Below are 23,588 nucleotides of genomic sequence, written 5' to 3'. Positions count from 1 at the left end.
TAGTCCGGCAGCGTGAATCTTCTTTCACCTTCGGCTGTAGTCGCATCACAAATTTATTTATTTCATTGTGGATAAACAACAGTCGACTGTGGCAGAAGGATCCCGCTGCTAAACATATCCAAAAAATAAACAAGTATGAAATCTGTAATTGAGAGTACTTGACTATCAGATCAACCCTGCAAGCACTACTCTTATAAATATATATGTCAGGCTGCATTGACATGCATATGTACGCGCTCTGCCAACTGCGTAGCTTGCAGCGACTGCGCTTGGGCTGCAATTAATTCTCTATATCTTCTTTTATAGTGGGAATATCTTTATCGAACTCTCTGAACCGGGTAATAATGTTCTAAATAAATGCAAGTAAATGCAAAGACTAAGATCTAAGAGTATTTTAACTAATTAAAACACGAGATAAAATAATCGATTATTATCGATAAAAACTAAAGCGACTACTGCTTAATGTGTACACATGTCTACATGTAAAATTTCAATTCTCAAGCTCTGATATCTTCTGAGATATCAGCGGAAGTCTCATACCGTCCGTCTGTCCGGACGAACAAATAAATAGACGGACCTGGCTAGATCAACTCAGCTGTCGAGAGTAAAAGTTCTGATAAAGAATATACATATAAGTACTTTATGGTGTCTACCACGCCTCCTCCAGTCTGATACATAAACTATCGCAAGTACAGTATACCCTGCTTTTCCATTTTCCAAAGTAACAAAAACCTAATCGATTACACCTAAGCTTTGCTTGTCAGTTACCCTGACTCAAGTAGGCACTCCGTAAGGCATTTAAAGAACATTTTCGATAGAATTTTCGGCCTCACATTATTCAAAATTCCAAATTAAATTTTAAATCAGTTATTTATTTATTTATTTTACTCGAGGCCTGTAAATTATCATTATGCTTAGGAAACTGGTCCTAAGTCCGTCCAGGCCATTAGGGAAAATCCATGTGCAGCATGCAAAGCTGTACGGCACAAATCGCTTGGGCAAGAAAAAGGACAATAGCCGTTCAAGTGACTCCGAGACACCTAAAGACGGTAGCTGCGAAGAGCTTCAAGAGCCGACATGTTGCCCTAAGATGCATCCCTGTAGCATCAATCATCGTCAATCAGAGACACGCTATCCCATCAAAGTGAACCAAAAGTCATTTTACGAGGCGGCCGAGTGGATTGCCCAGAACAAGAGACTAACAAAAAATAATACCGATCAGTACGAGTCCATGTGGGAGGATGTGGCCAATCCCACCAAGGAGCAGCTAGCGCTGTTTAGCTATCCGCCCGAGTGCTGTCCAAAGTGTCCGAACACCCCGTTCGATGTGCTATACTACCGGCCGTCAAACAAGTGCCGCCAATACCAGCGCACCTGGTGGGAATGCTGTCCCAAAATGGTGCCCAAGCGGGTCTGCTGCTGGTGCGATGCCATACCGCCCGAGAGCCTCATCCGGTGTCCTCCCAGTTATTCTTCTTCTTCGAAAGGCGCGTGCTCTGAAAATCACGAAAAGTCGCGCTTCGACTGCAACAAAAAAGCCCAGGACTGCCCGCGAGTGCAGCTACCCAGCTGTAGAGCAGCGCGTGTTCCTCCGACCTGCAATATAGTGCGACGTCCGAAAGTCTGCGAGAAGCCCAAGTGTCCCTACCCCAGCTATTCAGAGTGCAGGCAGTTGGATCCGGCTGAGATACCCGAACGTCCCGCTGAATGCCGCTGCCTTAAACTGTCTTCAACCTGCGAAGCCCATCGGGCTAGTATCAAAAGAGATACAATCCAATCCAAATTTTGCGAATGCCCCACCTGCAAATAGACCAAATCCATTTTAACTACAGTGCATAATTTAGATGCATATGTAAAAGATGCAATATAGTTTTTGTGGACTTGCTCTATTGGCAAGTCCAGAGGTGTTCACTCTAGATCACACTAGAATGTATATATGACTTTACAAAATATATATATAATCCTGATGTGAAAAAACTCGTTTTCTTTTACGCTTCATGTCTCTCTTAAACACGAGGTCTTTTAAGTATTGCGACTCTTGTCGGCTCCATTACTCGTTTTTTTTTTTTTTTGGATCTTGTTTAGCTCCTGCTTCGAGGCTCCCTTTAAGTCAACCATCGTAGCGTCGTTCTCTACAGATTCTTCTTTACCAGACCTCGGAATATACTGAGTTTTTTTCTGATTACTCAAGAAAGTCCTTTAGGTATAACCCTCATTTGTCTGTGGACAAAAAGGATTTTCCAATGGCTTCTTACATAAAATCATATCTCATCAGCTTTTCAAAATATATTAGCATTCAGTACATGGCAAATCGAAGCAGTCTCTGTCGGTTGAGTGTGTTCCATCAGGAATGTGTGATTGATATATTATAATATAAGTTGGCACATTTTTCAATAATTATTTTTTGGGGCGATTTCCAAATTTCTGTTACCTAAATTATTAATATAAGACATAAAGAAGCGGCCGCTGCGATGTCCCGCTTAACTGGGATAGCTCATTGCTTACACTGCATAAGTCGCTGCAGCCTGGCCCCATCGTCGTGGATGCCCATCATATGTTCCTCCGCCGCCGAGCACACCCGCGCACGAGATGGAGGAGTATGTAACGCCGATAGCAGAATGAATTGCCAGGGACAACATAACGAGATCGGATCAACGAGGTACACGTCCAGCTCCAATGAAATACCAAATAAATCGAGTGAACGCAATGTCAATGATGCCTGTCGAAGCTTCAGCAGCGGCGATCTGAACGCTGAGTTGGGTCAGCCAAACATAAGAGAGTTTGCGACAAACCTTGATGAGGTAGCGGAGGCAAGTGCATTGCAGGACTTGCAGACTGTCCAAAACGAGCTGATTAACGCCGAGGACAGTGAAGAGGAGCTGGAAACCGAGCTAGCTCGACGGATCGAGTCCATAATTAAGCGCTGCGATAGCGCAGATGGCGAAAAGACAACCCTGGGTCGATTGGTAGGAGTCGAGTTCGATGAGCAACCCAAAGTAAATTTAAATTTCGGTTTCAAGGCCGATTTCGACAAATTCGAGTTCCACGATGAGGGAAATTCCATTTTACTTGCCCAGAATAATGAAGGAAACGATGTCGAGGCATTAGGCAACACTGACGACAGCCAGCAGCTCGGAAAAATCGTTAGCAGCGAGGTAAATACCGCATCTATGGACAATCGCATCACTATGTACGACGAAAGCCCGTTTATGGACATCAATGATCCCTCCTCGGATCCTAGCGCCCAACTACCGAAGAGCACCAATGAGTTCACCGAGGCGTCGCGTCGAATTGGCGAACTTCATGCTGCAATGCTCAAGGTTGTAAATCGTAGCGAGAGCTTAAAGCAAATGTCCAACGAGGTTAAGGCGCTGTCTCTTGGCAAAGGCGAAGATTCCAATCGGCTAGACAACTCCAAGCCGATTCAGCGAGTCAATATTGAGGATGACTTTATACCAGCCTATAAGCCCTTCCAGACTATCGAGGTGCCTGTAGCGGGTGCCGAATCGAATGAGACGCCAGAAGCAACTGATGAGGAGCCAAGCATGTCGATGGTCAAGATTGATCGCGAAGCGAAACCAGATGTGAGAGCTGAGGGAGCTGAAAACGGCGAGAGGGCCGAGAACAGCGAGAGCAATGAGGTCGCTGTTAACAAATCTGGCAAAACTGTCATCGACACGAACATGAATGACCCGCAGTCGAAGCAGATAATGCGATATGCACTACTGCGCGCACTTCAGAGACTGGAGGACGGCACTGGGTATTTTTCAGCTAAAATTATTATCACAGATCCCTAAAATATGATGTCATCAATACACGAATCGATTCGATTTTTTTTTTAGATTGTCTTTTTCAATTTTTTATTAAAATCGACATTCAGAAAAGGAATAAATATTCACCGTTGCAATTTGCGAATATATCGTAATATCAATAAGGGAAGATCTTTCACTCTCTCGGCCTATGCTAGGCTAGGCTGGCTTCGCCTGCTAATTGACAGCTATGTCGAGGATCAGTAGTGTGGTCAGGCCATGCGTACTGAGCTCATACACCGATCCTGGTCGTAGCTGCCGGCACTAGCAGTAAGAGCCCTTCAGGCCGTAGCTATCGCGTCTGATTTGCACCCGAATGCCTTCGCACATTGACCAGTTGCCCAGGGGGCACTCAACAGAGCGTCGGGCTCTGGCCACTCGATACATGTCCGAGAAGCATGGGTGGGGGGCTCGTAGCCTCTGGCAGTGCTCCTTTTTTCTGGTGGGACGACAGTCCACGGTGCAGCGCGCCGGCTTGCAGCAGGGCCAGTGGATCTTACGGCACTTTGAGGTCGGATCAATTACGGCGTTCTCGCAGATGTGACGCATGCGCGAATAGTCGAATCTGCAGGTCACGACGGGACAGGGCTCCTTGACACGCTTCATCACCTCTGGCGGCTGAATGCCATCCAGGCAGCACACCTTCTTCAGGCGCTCCTTCACTGGCAGACACTCACTCCAGGTGCGCTGATACAATCTGGTCTTGTCCGACGGCTCGTAGTAGATGGCATCGAAGCGGGGAAACCGATCTTCGCAGTTCGAACGAACGGGCCCGAAGTGTGGTTCCCACATGGACCGAAACGGCGGCTTCTCCACTTTCTGCTCCCGGATGCGCTTATTCCTGGGGCAGGGCTGGGCCGGACAGGGCTCCCTGGCCGTCAAGCGCGAGACACAGCAGGGCCTCTCCAGCTCATTCTGCTGCCGCTGTCGCTGCACGTTTTCATCGAAGGGCAGCAAGTATTTGAAGACATTGCGTGCCGACTCACATGGGTCGTCGACGGCATGGCAATCCGGATCGTGCCGCTGGCAGGGCGGATCGGCGGGCGGTTTCCGGTCGCCAGATAAATAACGAAGCCGTACAAAACAGCTGCCAGCTGCTTTCAAGAAGCTCCTGTGCGGGGACAGCAGACGAAACGTTCTGAAATTTAGCTCCATGACCGAATACGAATTTTGATATAATTACCCAGGCCTTGGCCAAGGGAAACTTTTTTGTAAAATTGAAATAGCTCTCGGTATCTATAGCCCCTTGACTTGCTATTCAGTGCAAAGGGCGTGCTCGACGCTTGAATGGACAGTAGTTGACCAATGCCTTCGTGCAGCTCTTCGTCAGCTCCGTGTTGCGATGGTAGAGCCGCCATAGCTCGCACAGGCTGGGCACGGCTCGGCAGGCGCACTCGGTGTCGCAGTAGCGTGGAGTGAAGAGCTGATTGCACTCGGAGAAGCTGGGAAACGGCGCCATCTCCTTGGTGCACTGCGATGAGCTCTTGACCGTCTTACACTTCAGCTCTGGCTTGGTGTGCCAGCGCGTCTCTTGGCACACCAGCCTCATTTTGTGTGCAAATTTGTCCGTCACCGAGATGGGCCCGCTGGGCGGCTTCCTGGTGCGCCGCTCCGCTGGCAGATGGCGCACCGGCTCTGGACAGCAGATCTTTCGTGGTCGCAGCCAAATGAGCGGGCACTCGGGCCACGTGCGTTGGTATCGGCGCGTCTTGTCCGACGGCTCATAGTGGAGCGTATCGTGCCTGTAGAGCTCGCACTTGTCATCCAGGGGTCGTATGATCTTCAGCAAATGCTTGGGATATTGCTCCAAAAATACATGCAACGGATCTTCATGTTTGATACAGTCGTTCGGCAGCTTGGTCGGCTTGCATCCGGTCATCTTTGCTTCGAGGCATTTCTGCGACTCGGCGTCGCGAATTTTACAGCATTTGCCTGGGTCGACGTCAAGGTTCTCCGAGTGGGCGTGCCGCTTCGAGAAAAACACCAAACTTCTGGCCATGGCAGCAGGGCTCCGCGCCAGCATTCCTGACACTAGTCTGGGGCATAAAGACATTTTTTTGAATTTTGTACAATAATTTGTTTTGGAATGTCAAAATCAAATACTTAAAACTAAAAGAAAAACTGAAAGAGGGAAACGTAGAAACTGCATTGCGGCGAGGGACGTGGGGACGGACTAAAAGTTGTACGGAATGCCGACGGATGGATGCGAGGGAAATACAGAAGGACAGTGACGAAAGAACGGAATGATCGTCGTACGGATTGGTGCAAGAGTAGGACGAACGGACTAAATGAAGCACGGAATGTCAGACGGATAAATGCGAGGGAAATACGGGTAGACTAACGGAAGGACTTTAGGGCGGGCGAACAAATAGACGGATGGAGGCACAGACGGAGTTCCGAAATGGCACAGAGACTAACGGACATGAGATTGATTGAAACAAACCGTCACATATAGAATCTATAATTTATAGGGTCACGCTTCCTGCTACGTGTATATCTTTAACCTTGACGCCACATTTAATTAGATTCGCACATAACAGACAGGAATTTCACAAAAACAATGAGCTTTGGTAATATAAATAATTAAAAATAAAGCGAAACGCAGTTGGACAAGTCCCTTAATAAGTTTATTCATAATCGAAATATCGCTATATTTCATATTGTTTATGCTTTTCGACAATTCCTATGCTTGGTACTCTAATTTAGTCACAGTACGAGAATAGGCACAGTTTGGTGCAGGCGCAAAGTATGGCTCCGCATAATTGCTTATAATTTCTTTCAAAATTTATATCGACATATATATATAATGTATATACACACATATATATATATATATAAATTTTATAAAATTTCGCATAGGTCAGATGGCCTACGATTTCTTGTTGCGAAAGTATTCCCAAACACTGCACATTGAAGGAGTCTTGAGGCAGTTGCATTCAACGGGTGGAGCGGTCGGCAAGGGATCCATGAGGCACTCGGAGAATGCGGGATACTTGGTTAGGCGCTTGCGACAGTCCTTTGGCTTTCTGAATCCCACAGTGCATTTTGGCGGAACACGGCCCGGCTTGCAGCCCGGCATTGTGACCCGCGGACAGGCAGAATCTTCGGTTTTCTTCTTGCATTGGGCCAGACCTAGATCCGGGACACCCAAAGTGCAAGGTTTGGCCTCGCACGCATCTTTTGGAACGAACTTCTTGAACGTGCGACGCTCGTACTCAACTGGCTTCCATGCGCACTGCATCTTCACCTTGCGCCGCTTCATTACGCACTTGATCCACGTGCGTGCGTATTTCTTCTTGAGCTTATCGGACGGCCTGTAGTACTTCAGATCAGCACGGGGTACGTCGAATGCACAGGGATCGCCTAGACACTTCTTTTGCTCATTGACGAATGAATCAATCATAAATTCGGGATCAGTGCGGCATTTATACTCTGTCCGACGCAGAGATTGCCAGCATGGATCCTTGGATTTAAAAGGATCGGGCGCCTCAATCTTTTTCAAGTCCTCCCTTGCTGGCGATATGCGGTACGATTCCACGCAATCCTCGCACGACTCTGCGCCATACAGAGTGTCAAGGCCCCGCTTTGAAAATCCGATTGATGCAAATAGCTGTTGATTGAATTGCTTCGAGCATTTCTGTAGAGCCGCTAGTGTCAGGTTAGAAAAATTATTCCGTAGAGATTGCATCGTGGATGAGCCAAAATCGAAAATAACAAATGGTCAGTAAAATGTTGTGCCAAAAACAAAAAAAAATTTTAAATTTCGAATTTTACTGATCGATTTTCATTATTCCTTTTTCCGGAACGAAACTTCCTCCAGCAAACCTAATTTTCGACTAAATTTTGTGTTTCCCAACGCACCAGCATTTGTCATCTTTTTAAAGTGAAATGCAAAGCCAGCCTAGAATGTTGATAATATCATAGAGCGAGATTCGACTAAGCAGATAAACTGAATCAGGTAAACTAAATCACGAGCCAAATATATTAGCTATATAATCTGTTTAAATGACTTTTATCATTTGAAACCTGAAGGCGAAAAAAGTAAAAGAGGGCCGATCTAAGCATAAATAAGCATAAATGAAAAAGTAAAGATATGACTTAAGAGAGCTTAGAGTTTTTTACAGCTTTTTTGGCGAAGAATATTGAATCCGTTGAGCTATTAAAATATATAATAAAATAGATATATAAAATAATATACATAAATATATAAAAGCTAGTATTAAATGTATCAAATCATTCACTGATTACTATGAATATTATTACATAATCATAATCGTATGCTTGAGCCATCTTCTCACATATAACCTTCTCATAGACAAGGCTAAATATATTAATAGACTCACATCTGCATCAGCCATACCAAATAAAACTCAAGCCACGGTCTGTTATAAATGCTGTATATTAAACTAGAAAGAAAATGTAGCGAAAGAAACCCAAAAATCTCAACTATACTGTCGACATGATATCAATTACGGAAACACTAAAAATAATAGGCAGTGGTGGACTTGGGGACGCGTTGGCAGCGGAAGCATTCGTTGGTGGGGGTTTTCTTGAAGTGGGGCTTTGGCCTTTTGGCTGCTATGGGCTGTCTGTACTCCTTGAGGGGCTTGGATTTCTTGCGCGCTGGTGTGTGCCGAAGCGGAACGTATGGCTGAATATATTGCTTGACTTTCAGGTCCTCAAAGTCCGTCCAGGTGCGACTGTAGCAACGATCCTTCAGGCGCATCGGCTTGTAGTGGATCCGATCTAAACGATCTCCGAGTGGCGGCTTCGATCGATACTCTGACTCCGTATTGTCTGCATCGTCTGCTGCATCATTGTCCAGTTCATCGTCTCTGCGTGCCACCCAGGTGTCAGAGATAAAGCGCGAATCGAGCGAACGTGGGCGATAAAACTGCTGATCGTATCTACAGTGCCGACTCGAATCGATCGTCGTCTCCGACTGGCGGGCTTGCTTCCGTAGCTCCCAGCAGCTATTATCGAAAAGCGTCGAATTGGCAGCCAGGTGAAGGCTCCGCTTACCTAATTTGAAAAGTTCATTCAATTGCTTAAACGTTTGCATCTTCGCTTTTTGAATTTTGACAACGAACAAATTTCAATTACTCGTTTTATCTAGAAATTTATGGAAGTGTGAAAGTGTGTGGCTCTGTTCAATTTTATTACAATAAATGAAATCCGAATCGCAAACGATAAAGCAAGCCTAGGTTACTCAGTTTTAAAATTGCACCGATATCGATTAATATCGACAATAAATATACATATATCAATATATCGATAACATCTTATACTCTAGATTTTATTTTTATATTTGTATATTATTTATCAAGCTTCAGGCAATCGCATTCGCTTGGGGACTTTGGCGGAATTTTGTTCTTTTTGCACTCGGAAAAGCTGGGATAGGGAGCACGCTTTTTCTTGCAGTCCTTGGGCTTGGGTGTACGCTTACAAGACGATTTTCCGCTGCCTTTCGAGTCGCACTTCGGCGTGTCCTTGCCACAGGAAGCATCCTTGCTGCTGCACAGCCGGCGAGTCAGCGTGGCCAGCCACAAAATGTGCCGACCGGCAGGAAATACCTGATTTTGCAGCATTTCTCTGGGAAAATTTGGAAGGAATTTTATTTCGAAAAGATCTATGTGAATGACAGCAGTTCGAACTTTGAAAATCCTACTCTATCAGCCTACTCTGTTGGCCTAGAAGGGGAAAAAGGCTTACATTTATTGTTGATTATGAACAAATACGGTTATTTTACTTATCAACTGTCTCTATATATTTTTTCGGTAGTTCAGAATAATTTAAATTAAATTAAAAAAATAATAATTGCGCTCCTCAAGCTATTTCACTCTGTACTTTCCTCTGCGGTTATAACCAAAAACTCAGTCAGTTATCAAATCATTCGAACCTCTCTACTCGTCATAGGCCGTACAGTCTCGATAATGTCTTAAGCGCCAGCTCCAATTGTTTCAATGTGATAGCTGTGCTAGTCAGCTCCCCTCTCTCACACTGGTTGCGTCAGTCTTAAGCCTCTCCGCACAGCTTATGCGGTGTCAATCCTCGAGCGACGCGCCGCCGCAGTATGGCCCATGCATCGCAGGTGAAGACTTTGTTCAGGCAGCCACACTCCACTGGCGGCAAGGGTATGGCCGGATCTCTAATGCATTCGGAATAGCTGGGATAGGGCGTCTTGCGCTTTTCGCAGTTGCCCAGGGAGGGAAAGGCCGCTTTGCACTTGGGCGGCCTGCGACCAGTCTTACAGCACACAGACTTGATATAGACGCACGCACTCTTTGCTTTATCAAGGGTTTCCGGGGGCTTTTGGGGCGTTCCGCCGGTCATGGCGGAACGCGGACGGCGCTCAATTTTGGGTCGCTTCATTTTCTCATAGAGGCAAACTTTCTTCGGCTTGATCAGCAGGCGAGGACACTCGTTCCACGTTACCTGATACTTGCGCTTCAGTTTGTCAGATATGGAATAGTATTTCATATCGTAGCGCAGATCCATGGCGCAGGATTCCTGGTCGCAGCCCTCGATCTTCCACATTGAAACTAGAGGTGGCTGCTTCGTTGCCGGTTTAGAAACATACGGCTCAGTGGGCTTCTGGCCACATGTGTATTCGTTCAATACCAAACCACATTTCGACTCTTGCGGCTTCTCTTCACACTTATCATCTGAATAATGACGAAGTGACTGATTCGCCAATTGGCAGTAGGCCAATCGAGCTACATTGGCGGATTTCCCCACTCCACATCTCTTGGTAAGTGACAGCATTTCAAAAATCGCAACACAGAATCTCTGAGTGGATCCAAAAATTTCCTCAATAAATTTGAATTTTAATAAAAAAAAAAATTAAGTCCAAAAATTAAATTTATTAAAAGCCGAAAGGTTAGGAGCAGCAAGCGCCGTAGCTCTGACTGTTCACACCGAAAGCAAAATGCTATGAAAATATATTCATTCAAGGGCTTCTACGATTGCAGCAAATCGATATATTTGCGAGAGGAAGTGCTAAGGTCCAATAAAAAGATATGCCCAGTCTTTTTAAGGTTTTTATTTGAATATAAAGAAAAACAAATCATTGAAATTGAAAAGTTATAGTTGAGCAAATACATGCTCAGAGCAGTTGCAATGCAGAGAGATGGACGTAACTTTCTTATCGATAATATAAGTCTTTATACATCAGAGAACTTTGTAAAAAAAAAGAGGAGACTGAAAACCTTAGTGAATAAAAAACTATTTTAAAATAAAATATTCTTCGATATGATGCCACATATGAATCATCATGAGAATCTCTTGCAAATACTTCTAAAAGCAAAACAAAAAATTTATTTTTAATCTGTGGCGTTTGTTATTTATTTTTATTTTGTATATTGTAAACACAGAAAAGTTAGCAATGGCTTCTTTTTCTTATTATTCATCGTTTAGCACTACCAATTCTTCTTCGTTACACTCATCTTATCCAAATATCCTTATGGTGCTGTAAAACGGTCACTGGTCCTGTTTTGATTAAATATCCACTTTTTGCAGGTTATTGTTGATTCTCTTTTCGTTGAGCACTACTACTGAAAATTTCCTCAGGCTTTAAAAGCTCAGCGACCTCGGGTGTTTCTTTTAAAAAGGCGTGTTCGATTCTGCCCACAGGCTTTTCTTCCCTCTGTTTTCTGCTGGTGATCTCTTCAGCTATATTGAAGGGTTCCTGTTGCGTTTGCTCCGTACTCAAGATCTCGTCATCCTGGAGAAAGGATTCTTCTTCCTTCTGCTTCCTGCTGATGATCTCGTCATGCTGGAAAGGTTTTTCTTCTTTCTGTTTTCTGCTGGTGATCTCTTCGGCCACATCGAAGGGCTGCTCTTCCATATCTTCTGTACTCAAGATATCATCTTGAATAAACGACTTTTCTTCTCTCTGTTTCCTGCTGATGATCTCGTCTTCCTGGAAAGGTTTTTCTTCCCTCTGTTTCCTACTGGTGATCTCTTCGGCCATATCGAAGGGCTGCTGCTCCATTTCTTCTGTACTCAAGATCTCATCGTCTTCGGTCTCTTTCATGCTGGTGATCTCATCTTGAATAGGCTTTTCTTCTCTCTGTTTTCTACTGGTGATCTCTTCAGCCACATCGGAGGCTTGCTGTTCCATTTCTTCTGTACTCAGGATCTCGTAATCTTCTTTGTTCTGTTTTCCGTAGATCTGATCATCACTCAAACCCACAATACTTTCTTCGTTTTGTTGTCCCCATACGATTTCTCCACTTACTTCGATTGGGTTTTCGTCTTTTTGATATTCGCAGATCGCTTCAGCCTCACTGATTTGACTTTCCTCCTTTTGTTTTTTGTAGAAAACATGTTCAATCATGACTATAGGCTTTTCTTTTCTTTGTTCGATGGCCTCCTCCTTTTGATATTCGCTAATAGGCTCAGGCACTTCATCGACAGGGGCTCCCTCCTCTTCTATGGAGATGACCTCCGCGCATGGACTAACAAACTCAGGCTGCCGGACTGGGAGAAATATTTCTCCGCTTATGAAGATGAGCTTTTCTTTATTTTTTGATGGTATGTATGGACTCAGAGCGCTGGGCTTGTCATCCGATTGCTTTCGACCGAAACTATTCCCATCGTTGTCTGTTGAGCTCGTCTTGTGTCTTCTGTCGTCGAGCTTTTGCAGGACTAGACGAAGCGTTGTTTTCTCCTCCAGTGGCCGGCTGATATGGTTTACGTTTTGAACGTTTTTCACTGCATTCTTTTGCTTCAGTAACAATCCGTGGTAGCTGTCACCCACTGATCCCAGCAGCGAGAATCTAGAAGTGGTGGAGAAACGCCGACCTACTTGGACTATGGCACCAACGCTTCTCGCCATAGACTGCATGCCCGACATTTTCCCCCAAGGATAAACAAAAAGATGGAAAATAAAAATAAAATAAAAACTGTAATTTGAGGTTATTGCCAGTCGAAAGATGTTTTCATTGTGACGAAATAATGCCAAACACACAGCACAATCGGAATATCGCAAGAGAATCTTGCCATGGCCTGCTATGATTAGAAAACTAAATGCTGCTTACGATCGATATGGAGAATGGACTTTATACGAGCGAACGAGCCAAGAGAAGCTCTTAACTATCAATCTATATGATCCTATATTCACTGGGGCGGAATGACTTAAATCACATTCAAGGACGAAGTGAGTCAGGTCCAGTTTCAAAGTCAATTATAATCAAACCAATAACTTCACGGCATTGGTGCAACCAAGACCTCCCTCTTTCGATCTACTGATCTGTTTAATCCTCACTTAATTCATCGGGGCACAAATCTTCGAAGTCTATGCATGTAATGTTTGTTGAATCACAAGTTAATTTTATTAAAAATCAAGGGTGCTACACAGTTATAAATAAATTTATTTATTTCACGGTCGTCTTTTTAAAAGATATTCAACCAAAATGCCTTTATGCAATCAAGGCTTCCTTTCGCAGGGATTCATGCTGACGTTTCCGCTTTCTAGGCGTCTATTCAAAATTTTGTTTAGCTCGCATTGAGGTATCTCGGCTAGGCAGGTGCATTCGGTCCTGCGCTTCTTGCGCAGCTTGGGTCGCGCACACTCCGAGAAGGCCGGATACGGCGCCTTCACTTTCACGCAATCTGAGGGGAAGCGGACCCGGTGGCATCTGGGTGGAATCCGGGCTGGGCCGCAGCGCGGCAACTTAATCCTAGGACATCCTAGTTCAGCAGGCGTCGCTTTTTTGCACGGCGGTGGCTCGCAGGCTGTGGCCGGCTTCTCACTTTTATCACGGCGGTTAACGGGTGCCCGTTTAATCTTTTCAAAGCAGCAAATTTTCTTCGGCATTATCGCCACTGGCGGACACTCCGACCAGGTGACTTGGTACTTGCGCTTGTTTTTGTCCGACTCCTTGTACAAACACACATCGAAGGGGGGAAACGAATCGGCGCATGGGTCAGGACAGCATTCTCGGCTGAACTCAACGAGGTTATAAAAGGGAAAGGTTTGACGTATTGTCTTCGCATCTCGTGGCTTGGGATGGGTATCTTCACACTTTGCGGACTGTTCCTCTGACTTCTTGCTCTTGTTCATGCAAGTAGGGGTAGGATTGTGCTTCTTCGAAAAGCTCTGACGTACAACAATATTACGTGCTGGTCCTAGCAGGCAACGAGCTCCCTTAGAAGTCTGTTTCCATAACGACATATTTACTGGAGGGTTTTTTTTTTAGACAAAAAAATAAATACTAGGAATTTTGAAAATTTTCCCAAGAAACCAAAATGGAAAAATTTATGATAAAATTTCTCTGTCGCCGTCGCTGCTGAAAGGAGACTGCCGTGTTTCGAAAAGGGAGTCCGGATTCAAAGCTTCACACCCAATGACAGGCAATTCGTCGCCTACATTTTGGTAATACAGAGAGCTGAGTGTTTGTATAGGCAAGCAACAGACAGAGGAAGCCGTGGCAGTTCTCTTCCATTGCAATTGACCTGCATATATAACTAATGTGTGAAATATCTGGGAATTTTCCTCAACCAGTTAATGTTCTTTAGAGTATACAGATAATATGCTGAAAATTTCATTGATATCCATTCAGTAACTCAGAAGTTATTAAGAAAAACGTTTGGTCAATTTATTTAGTATGTTTCTATTTGAGCTCCATGTTACTTTGTCCGTATCATATATTTTTCTGAGATCTTCTTTATGTACATATCTTTAGGATTTCGAATAATCATAGTACATGCAACGTTTTGACAGCTGTTCTATCCGTCTGTCCTCTCAGGCTACTTATCGATGTAAATGCAAAGCAATAGCTGGGTAAGAAAAAGAGCAGTAAGATCTCGCTCATCTCGCATGCAAAACATCTGTGGAGTTCCTGCTGCGCATGTGCAAATGCAAACAGAACAAAAATCAAAAATACGTAAAAATGCTCTAGTTGGGTATACACGACGAGTGAATGCCTCAAAGACAGCTGCAAGCTCAAGCGAATCAAGCTGCAGGTATACCCCATCTGCATAGAGAAGAAGGAAAAGAAAGAGAGTGAGGAAGGGGAGGCTTGGAGGGGGAGCTGCGTGCCATATTAAATTCACTTTATAGCAAATTACCAATGCAGATATACTCACACAAATCAGTTATACTCAACATCTATCAGCATATGTGTAGATCGCATATATATGTATATAGTATACCTATATATACATATATATATATGCATGCAGGCCGCATTTATTTGAGTTTGATGTACGAGCGCGTCTACCAAATGCATGTGCATAATCAAGCGAGAGACAATCGAAATGAGTGGAATCACATTTAAGCAGCTGCCAAAAGGCAAAGCTCGACTTTAACATAATTGATGGATGGATGGATGGCTGGATGGCTGGCTTGGTTGCCTTGGCTGGCTTGGTTAGCTGCGATGCCTGGGCTGCCCTCGCTGGCTATACGACAGAGCGTTCTCTCAGCATCTCAGCCTCTCCGTATATACGTATTTCTTTCGCCTACCTGCCTAAATAATGATGTCGCATTATTTATGCCGCTCTTGATTTGCATAGGCATAGTGGGTCGTAGCTCTAGTTGCGCTGCCTGGGCTCAGGCACGGACTAAAGGCAAAAGCGAAGTCAATGCTTTCTTTAATAAATGTTTAATTTATAATTGATTTTCTCTACGCTCCACATTCATATGCACGTAAGCACATGGACAGAGCGCCTTGGTCTTGGCTAAGCTCCACAACTTTTGCTCAGACCAGAGGGCGACTGGAACCGCAAAAAGGATTTTGCCCGCGCACGAAAACACTTAATTAATTCGCATAGACAGACAGGATGTGTACGGACAGGGGGCCGGGGGAATGGCGAAGACATGGCAAGCCGAGGACATGGCCCACCCAGCTGGTCAGACAACCACACACACAAACACACACACACACACACACACACACACACACACACTCACATAATTGAAATAATTAGAAATTAGAATGGTAAATGTATGCAAACCAAGTTGACGATTACAACGCCCTAGAAATGCGACGCCCACCCACGCCTCGGCCACGTACTCGGCCTAACGAAGCATATTTAAAGTTTAGCAACGACCCAACTACGACCACCACTATAAGATTGTAAGCAATATGTGTGAGTATCAGTGTGTATATATGTATATATTTGTGTATATAGGCTTTGGCCCTTTGAGCATGCTGGCCCAGTCGAGGCCCAGTCGCCATGCAGCTAAGCAGTTTCGCTTTACTTTGTATCAATTGCAATTAGAGATGGGCTTTGGGCTTATGCTAATCGATTACTCGATTCTTTGAGGAACTATAATAAAAAGGAAGATATAAATTTGATTGTTTAAAAATTTATTCAAATATTAAATACTCTTTAAGGTAAATGATTACTCTTTAAGATAATCGATTATCAGTTTTTTTTATATATTCATTTTACATCTAATTACTACACATTTTTATAAAATTTAAATATGAGAAGCCTATTTATATAGTCATGCATGGAAATTTCTTGCATATATATTGTTGTTGAATTCTAAATTTTAATTACCTAAGGCATGCACTAAAAATACAAATGAAATAAATTAAATTATATAAATGAATTAAATAAATAAATAAAAACAAATAAAATAATTAAAATTATTAAAGTAATTAAAATAAATGAAATAAATAAAATGAATGAAAAAAAATAAATCAAATTAAATTTAATAAATAAATGATTAAAATTATTTAACTTTTATTAATTAATTTTTTATTATTTAATTTTATTTAACGCATTTAAACAACACGTTAATTTTTAAAGTATAATATCGATATATAAATGTTACATTTTATAACACTAATGATAAAGAAACAAGAAAGAAAGCTCTAGTCGAGACTGCTCGACTACGAGATCCCCTGAACCCTACAAGCAACTGATATTTCAATAATAATTAGAAAACACACACGCACACACACACACTCGCATATACAAGCGATTGCGCTTGGGTTGCGCTGCAGTGTTGGCAATATTAGGAGAACTTATTTGTTGAATAATTTAATTTCTAGACGTACGATCATAATGAAACTTTCAGAACGTAATCATGATGTTAAAATGTATGTGTATACCGAAGCACAAGTCTCTAGTATTTGATATACGACTTTTACAAAGATGAGGGTGAGAGGGTGGATTTAGGGGTGGGGGGTAAATTTTAACAAAAACCGAAATTGTATAAAATACATCTTTATATACATTTTAAATTTGGAGACTCTAGCTTGAAAGATGTAGGAGATATAATTATTTAAGTGATCTTCGATAAGGTTTTTTATCGATAAAAACGTATCGGAATGAGTTATCGTTTTTTAGTGATAAACTCGATCTGCGCGTGATATATACGGACATTTTAAAAAAAAGTTGAAGTCTCTAGCTCTTATATCTTCTGAAATCGACGCGTTCATACATACGGACGGACGGACGGACAGACAGACGGACAGGGCTAAATCAACTCAGCTCGTCGCCCTGATCAAGAATATATATACTTTGTGGGGTCTGCCACGCCTCCTTCTGCCTGTTACATACTTTTAACAAAACCATTATACCCTGATTTCCCATTTTCAATGGGTTCAGGGTATAAAAATCAAATAAAAAATTAAATGAAATATAAAATGAATAGTTCAATAATTACAAACAAACAACTAAAACAAAAAGCGGCAAAACAAATATAATATATATTCATTTACATTATTTATTTAACCATGTTTTTCTTTTATCAAGTAATCTTTCAATTTAAGTATTTTCACTAACTTAAACAACAATTCAATACAATTTATTATGATGGCTTCAGTTTGCTGTACTTGAAGACAGAAAGCCTTCTTTTCTTCAATGCACTCAGTTTAATTACCGATGCTAACCGATAGTTTTGAGATGTATATTCTCATTATCATGTGACATTATACTCACCTATTTAGTCTCAATAGTATGACTAGCTCAATTCATTGGCAACGTAGCGCCATTAGCTCACTTTGTCCGCTGTAATTGCTCAATTAATTGAAAATTCACTCCTTGCGATAAATCTACCCTGCTCAAGCGAATCAGCATATTCGATAACAAAGGGGCGCTTCCACTGCCATTTGCTGTGAGCCAAAAGCAGGACATCGTTAAGGACTACAGAATGACGTGGGGATACATTTGCTGCTAATATCCGTTTACGTCTTCAGTTGGAAGAAAATTACAATATTTCGTGTGAGATAGTTTGCCTGACTACATCCACAACCACGCCCACCCACACACATGTATAGCACACATATATATATACCTAATTTATATACACAGCTGTATATACAAGAGACACAGGGAGAGAGAGGAGGGGGCCGAGCTACTTTTGTATCTAATTTAAATTTCACAATTTGGTGAGGCAAGAAAAACGCCAAGCGAAAAATGAGCCGGGCCCTCAGCTTAAGCTAATTTTCTCGAGTTGCGTGGTTGCCGCAGCAGTGGGCTGGACGGGGAGGGCTATATACGGGCATAGTTTGGGCTCTGTGCCGGATTAAAGCCCAGTAAGTGGACACAGACAAGAGGCTAGCAGGAGCAGAAGGAGCGGAAGGAGGCCAGCTCTCAGTTTTGGGCTTGTGCCGTTGCCGTTTGCCCAGCTGCTTAGCCAAATTATATTATGACTTGTTTAAAATTCAAATTTGAAAACACTAAAATCATGTTTTCGATGTCTGGCCGCCGTTTTCGGCAAGGGTTTAAGTAGCGCTCGCCCAAGGGTGCAGCAGAGGGTTGGGTTTGGCATCTTTAGCTGTGTCTGCCTGTGTGTTGTCCTAGCCGACTCAAGGCAATGTCCTTTCATGGTGTGTATGTATGTATGTGTGTGTGCTTATTATATGTAGCCTAAACATCGCCTCCACTAGCCACATAAATTTTACATAGAACTGTTTAAAACTCTCCCTGTGTGTGTGTGTGTGTGTTTGCCATTTGCTTCTAGACTATTTAAATGATTTCATTAGTTGAGCTGGCTGGCAATTTAATAAGGATAAAATTGATTTTCCAATATATTTGCGTAGCTAATAGAATATAGCTATATAATATATATACTTTCCCAGCTGAGAGGTGTGCAAATGTGCATCTAGTTTATTATTTATTATATTGTATATACACACACACACACACACACACATACGTATTTGAAAAATCAATGGCAGCTAGCTGTCCTAACCGTTTTCGTAGCCAAGTCAATTAGGCTCATTTGGCTGGCAGACACAAAGTTCTGCGGCCGAAACTATTGCACCTGCATAGGAAACTTGAAATTATACTCGCACATATCCTTTGCCTATCCTTACAATCTAATTAACTGTCATTGTGTTAAAAAGACGCCAAACTGGCAACCAAAACTCGCTGCCAGCCAAAGGTGTCTCCTCTTCCTCCTCCTGCGCCTCACATACACACACACACACGCCGCCAGCTCTGAACAATGACAGAGCCGTAGCTGGCAACCCGTACGTAGCCCCTCGTCCGTCTTCCTGGGCTGCTTGCGTGTCAGTGCTGAGCCGCGCCGCGTTGCAAGCCGCCGCCCCCCGTGCGCGTCACGTCATTTGAGGCGCTAATACTAATGCGTTGGCAATAACTAGGACTACACGATTCCAATTCCACATGCAAGGGCAGTTCTGTGGTGCTCCGTGCTGCCGTCAGCCTTCGGAAACTAATCAATAGCGCAAAAATTTTACGTTTAATTAAAAATGTCTGCGTGTGTAAACCGGGCAGGTGGCAGCGCCTCAAGACAGCGACTGTCTTGTGACTATGCAAACTGCCAGAGCCAGAGCCGGGATGTCGGCGCTAGTTAGCCAGTGCCGTGGGGCACGTGGCATTAACCGAACTGTCAGAATGATAATTGCATTGCATAATGCATAATTACGCCTAATGGCGGGCGGGATGAGGGGCGGAGGGCAAACAAGGCCACAAAGTTTCACTCAATCAACCTGCAGCTAGACTTAATTATAGAATGCATTATTAAATATGTCGAAAGGATACAAGAATTTTGCATATAATTACAATTTAGTCACATGATATTTCGATTTATATAAGTGGATTCTCAGTCTAGTTGAGCTAGATCATAAACTGAATTAATAAATATATGAAGTATAATTAAAAATGTACACATAATGACAGCCAAATTTATATTTGAATATATTATAAATTAATCATATAATAATAATAAATGATATAATAAATGATATAATAAATTAAATAATTAGTATATAATTAAATTAATAATAATAATAAACACAATAATTAAAATAAAATAAAATAAAATATATTTTAATTAAAGTTTAATTGGCTGTGCATAATATATATTGCTAAATAAATATATAAATTAAAATGCTTTATATGACAAAAAAATTTCATTTGTATAAAAATTCATAAAAAAATAGAATTATAAAATAAATATTTTAAATAAGGTTTATAATCTTAAAGTGTTATATATATACATATATTGTTATACATATTGTTATATGTTATACATATACTCATTAAACTTAATATAATAATATATTAATTAATTATTATATTAATATATTATTTTATAATATTTAAAAAATAATTGAAAATTTATATCTTTTTCATAGTTTGATAATATTTATATTTACATAGCTATTAAAAATTAATTGAGTAATAAAAAAAATTTACAAGAAACAAAAAAAATATAAACTGTAGATATACATATTTTTGAGACTGCTATAAATAAACAGTACTTATTACATTTCTGAATATATATATAAAGTATATATAAATGCTAATATTATTTCGCAATGTAATGCATACTAAAATAATATAAACTTTATTTATCCCCTATTATTTTTAGACTTAATATTTGAGAAGCATTAATGCCAGTCAAATATACAATAAATATAAATAGGTATTTATTTTCTAATATAAAGTTAGAAATTTTAGAAATTGATGCAAATAATCATTAGAAATGCGTCTGCTGCTGCTGCTGCTGCCTTGGGCAACAAAGGCGAGTCCGAATGATGCCGAATGTAATTACAAATCCTTATATACACACACACATGCATATCTAATAATATGTATCTGTGAGCGTATGTGTGTGTGTGTGTGTGTAACTGCGGCTGCATTTGGTCTGATGTGGAAAATGAAGACATTTGGGTTGCGGTTTGAGTTTGAGCCTCGTCGGCTATAGATTTTCTTAGGCAAGCCAATACACATACACACACATAGACACTCTACCTTCTCACTATTGTATAATGCACAGCACATATGTACAAATGTATATATATGTAAATTTACCTGTATGCTTTTGCCACTGCCCTCCCCCCGTCCCCGTCGTGAGCCTGATTCGCCAGCCCGCTGGCCATGCGGGGGCATCAATATAAACTGCCTTCAACATTTAATTAGTGTGTTTTCGCATACATAGAAACTGGTTGGTCATGTATACAACGTGGACTATGCAAATGTCGACGCGCACAACTGTACATGCGCACACACACACACACACTAACACACACACACATGCTCATATGCTGGTCGCATGCAGAAGACATTGACGTTCAGTTGGTTATGCAAATTCCATGCCAACACCTTTTCGGCCAAAGACCAAGACAAACTTAAGTGGGTGTGCGGCTGTATAACATGCACACACTCGCACATACATGTGTAGACATGCATACATGCGCATAAGCTCAGACACACACGCACACACACACACACACATATACCAACACAATTGCCTTTTATAATTAATTTTACAGTTAAGTGTATTTCAAGAAAGTTAAATTTACGTAAATTCGAAAATTTTGAAAGGCCATTGCCTTGGCCAAATCCTGTAGCTCACAGGGCAGAGTGGGAGAGTGGGAGAGAGAGAGAGTGAGAGAGAGAGTGAGGGAGAGAGAAGGGAAAACAGTTGTCTAAGAGTGTAGCTGTGTGTGTGTGTGTGTTGGACAAGGCATAATGCCAGGGCGAGACATCGCTGTGGTTTGTGTCTGAGACATTTGACTGCTTTTTGGGTTTAGTCCGTCGCAGACTAGAGCCGAATTTTATTGAAATTGCCTCGGGTAAGGGTTAAGAGCTTAGACTGCCCAGGGTGGGGCGTGAGCAGGAGTGTGCGAGTGTGTGTGTCTGGGGGGTAGCCACTAGCCGCCCAGGCAACACTTACATAATGCAATCTAATTATGTTTGCCGGCTAAACAAGTGTGTGTGCGTGTGTGTGTGTGTGTCCAACTATCGTGTCTGTCATTGCAAACCAAAATGGCGTCTAAGATCTTAACATGCTCACATCAAAGTTGTTTCCAACTTCTAAAGTGTGGGAACAACTTGCTTAAGTTGATTTTAATTTATGGAAATCGAATTTTTATGGTTAAAAACTTTTATTTTTTGCTATACACTAGACATGTCGGGCTTTTAGATAATGGATGATAAAGTATTTGTCATTTTAGGAAACTAAGAATTTTCTACCGAAAATATATGATTTTATAACCAATAAATGAATACATTGACATAGCATAAAAATCATAAATAAATTAAAAAATAAATTAGACAAAAAGAAAAAATTAAAATTTCCCACATAAACTAATCATTAAATTAATAATAGGCGTGGTTAGTAAAAAACAAAAAAATAAATAAATAAAATATAAAAAAATATTAAATAAATATGCAAATTAATAAAATAAATTAAATGAATTGATCAATAATTTAGTCAATAAAAAAGATAAAGAAAATAAATATAATTAATTGATTTATAATAAACTATTTAATAAGTCAAAAAAAAAAAAAAAAATAGATTTAAGAAAAATAACATTAATAATCTAATAATAAAGGAATAATTAATGAATAGCTATGGTAAGACATCAATTACTATATACATATAAAAATTAAAAATATTATAAAAAAATTTGCCATACAAAAAATAGAAGAATAAACAATACAATACAATACAAAAGACAATACAAACAATAAAATAAAATTATATCATGATATCCTTTATAAGAATATTTATTTAAATACTTCAGCCAAGTCAAGTTCTCAAATTGCTCTGAAATTTTGCAATTCTTTGTGCATAATTTTCTTACGCTACCTCAGAGTGTCTTAGTCTGTGTAACTAATGACGCCAACGCCTTAGTCAAAGTATTGATCAATAAAATGCAACAAATACGATAAACTAACACGACATGAAAATCCCAAATACAAAGGCAAATACACATATATGTGCAGACTAGCTGGTAGTCAACAGCAAATGCAGTTAGATGCACACACACACACACACTAACATCTATTGCTTGTCATTGGAGTGCAGAGCCGAAGCATTTAACCAACCGAAAATATTTGGAATTCATGACAAATGCATAAGATTTCAACAATGGAACACAGCTGAATGTGATGTCGAGGGCTGAACGTAGACACGTAACCCTAAACAGTTAAGTGCAATATGTGTGTGTGTGTGTGTGTGTCCATCTCTGTGTCTGTGTGTGCTCACGTAGACACTGCTATAAACACAATCACAATCAAATAAATTACAAAGCATTTAATAATTCATTCAAAAAATGACCACAAGTACATGGCTAGCAAATGGCAGAGCCCCAAGAACTCAAACTCTGTCTCGAAAGCTTGATAATTTGAAAAATCAACAAGATATACACAGACATCTATGTATGGCTACGTATATACAAATGCATATGTACATGCATACATACATATATATAGATAGATAAATGTGGGCATGTGTATATTCATAACTGTAAATGCATTTTGACCACAATGCCTGGGTTTGGTTTTTAGGTTCTGTTGCATACTTGAGAGCTACGGCTGCTTGGCTCGTCCGTCTTCAAATTG

At 41.3% G+C, this 23,588-nt stretch overlaps 9 protein-coding genes across 14 annotated transcripts in view; 2 read left to right on the top strand and 7 right to left on the bottom strand.

Moving 5' to 3' along the window:
• Nucleotides 1-23,588, bottom strand: part of LOC108658214 (UNC93-like protein) — a 198,820-nt gene that overhangs the window by 124,018 nt on the left and 51,214 nt on the right. The window lies entirely within an intron of this gene.
• pdm3 (POU-domain protein pdm3) overlaps nucleotides 1-23,588 on the top strand; it is a 97,705-nt gene that overhangs the window by 45,069 nt on the left and 29,048 nt on the right. The window lies entirely within an intron of this gene.
• LOC108658804 (uncharacterized) lies at nucleotides 740-1,944 on the top strand. The gene has a single exon (XM_018111454.3). The coding sequence runs from the start codon at nucleotides 911-913 to the stop codon at nucleotides 1,808-1,810; it is 900 nt and encodes a 299-aa protein (XP_017966943.2). The 5' UTR covers nucleotides 740-910; the 3' UTR covers nucleotides 1,811-1,944.
• Nucleotides 2,414-4,964, bottom strand: swif (swift-tuttle). The gene has a single exon (XM_089260926.1). The coding sequence runs from the start codon at nucleotides 4,962-4,964 to the stop codon at nucleotides 4,074-4,076; it is 891 nt and encodes a 296-aa protein (XP_089117052.1). The 3' UTR covers nucleotides 2,414-4,073.
• On the bottom strand, nucleotides 5,068-5,951 carry cola (comas sola). Its single transcript, XM_030387296.2, has one exon. The coding sequence runs from the start codon at nucleotides 5,860-5,862 to the stop codon at nucleotides 5,068-5,070; it is 795 nt and encodes a 264-aa protein (XP_030243156.1). The 5' UTR covers nucleotides 5,863-5,951.
• Nucleotides 6,539-7,673, bottom strand: boly (borrelly). The gene has a single exon (XM_030387295.2). The coding sequence runs from the start codon at nucleotides 7,495-7,497 to the stop codon at nucleotides 6,679-6,681; it is 819 nt and encodes a 272-aa protein (XP_030243155.1). The 5' UTR covers nucleotides 7,498-7,673; the 3' UTR covers nucleotides 6,539-6,678.
• Nucleotides 9,635-10,737, bottom strand: LOC115563785 (uncharacterized). The gene has a single exon (XM_030387297.2). It carries the CDS (start codon nucleotides 10,572-10,574, stop codon nucleotides 9,825-9,827), a length of 750 nt encoding a protein of 249 aa, XP_030243157.1. The 5' UTR covers nucleotides 10,575-10,737; the 3' UTR covers nucleotides 9,635-9,824.
• Nucleotides 11,145-12,778, bottom strand: LOC115563782 (uncharacterized). The gene has a single exon (XM_030387292.2). The coding sequence runs from the start codon at nucleotides 12,664-12,666 to the stop codon at nucleotides 11,329-11,331; it is 1,338 nt and encodes a 445-aa protein (XP_030243152.1). The 5' UTR covers nucleotides 12,667-12,778; the 3' UTR covers nucleotides 11,145-11,328.
• On the bottom strand, nucleotides 13,164-14,142 carry LOC115563786 (uncharacterized). Its single transcript, XM_030387298.2, has one exon. It carries the CDS (start codon nucleotides 13,984-13,986, stop codon nucleotides 13,240-13,242), a length of 747 nt encoding a protein of 248 aa, XP_030243158.1. The 5' UTR covers nucleotides 13,987-14,142; the 3' UTR covers nucleotides 13,164-13,239.

Source organism: Drosophila navojoa, chromosome 5 (genome assembly GCF_054131105.1).
Source record: "Drosophila navojoa isolate 15081-1374.11 chromosome 5, UAZ_NAV_1.0, whole genome shotgun sequence".
In the NCBI taxonomy this organism is placed as follows: domain Eukaryota; kingdom Metazoa; phylum Arthropoda; class Insecta; order Diptera; family Drosophilidae; genus Drosophila; species Drosophila navojoa.
The sequence above is the reverse complement of the archived record's forward strand: the minus strand, read 5'-3'. Positions and strand labels throughout refer to the sequence as shown.

Coding starts and splice junctions, on each gene's coding strand:
- boly (XM_030387295.2), bottom strand. CDS start 7,497: ATGCAATCTCTACGGAATAATTTTTCTAACCTGACACTAGCGGCTCTA.
- swif (XM_089260926.1), bottom strand. CDS start 4,964: ATGGAGCTAAATTTCAGAACGTTTCGTCTGCTGTCCCCGCACAGGAGC.
- LOC115563785 (XM_030387297.2), bottom strand. CDS start 10,574: ATGCTGTCACTTACCAAGAGATGTGGAGTGGGGAAATCCGCCAATGTA.
- LOC115563782 (XM_030387292.2), bottom strand. CDS start 12,666: ATGTCGGGCATGCAGTCTATGGCGAGAAGCGTTGGTGCCATAGTCCAA.
- LOC115563786 (XM_030387298.2), bottom strand. CDS start 13,986: ATGTCGTTATGGAAACAGACTTCTAAGGGAGCTCGTTGCCTGCTAGGA.
- cola (XM_030387296.2), bottom strand. CDS start 5,862: ATGTCTTTATGCCCCAGACTAGTGTCAGGAATGCTGGCGCGGAGCCCT.
- LOC108658804 (XM_018111454.3), top strand. CDS start 911: ATGCTTAGGAAACTGGTCCTAAGTCCGTCCAGGCCATTAGGGAAAATC.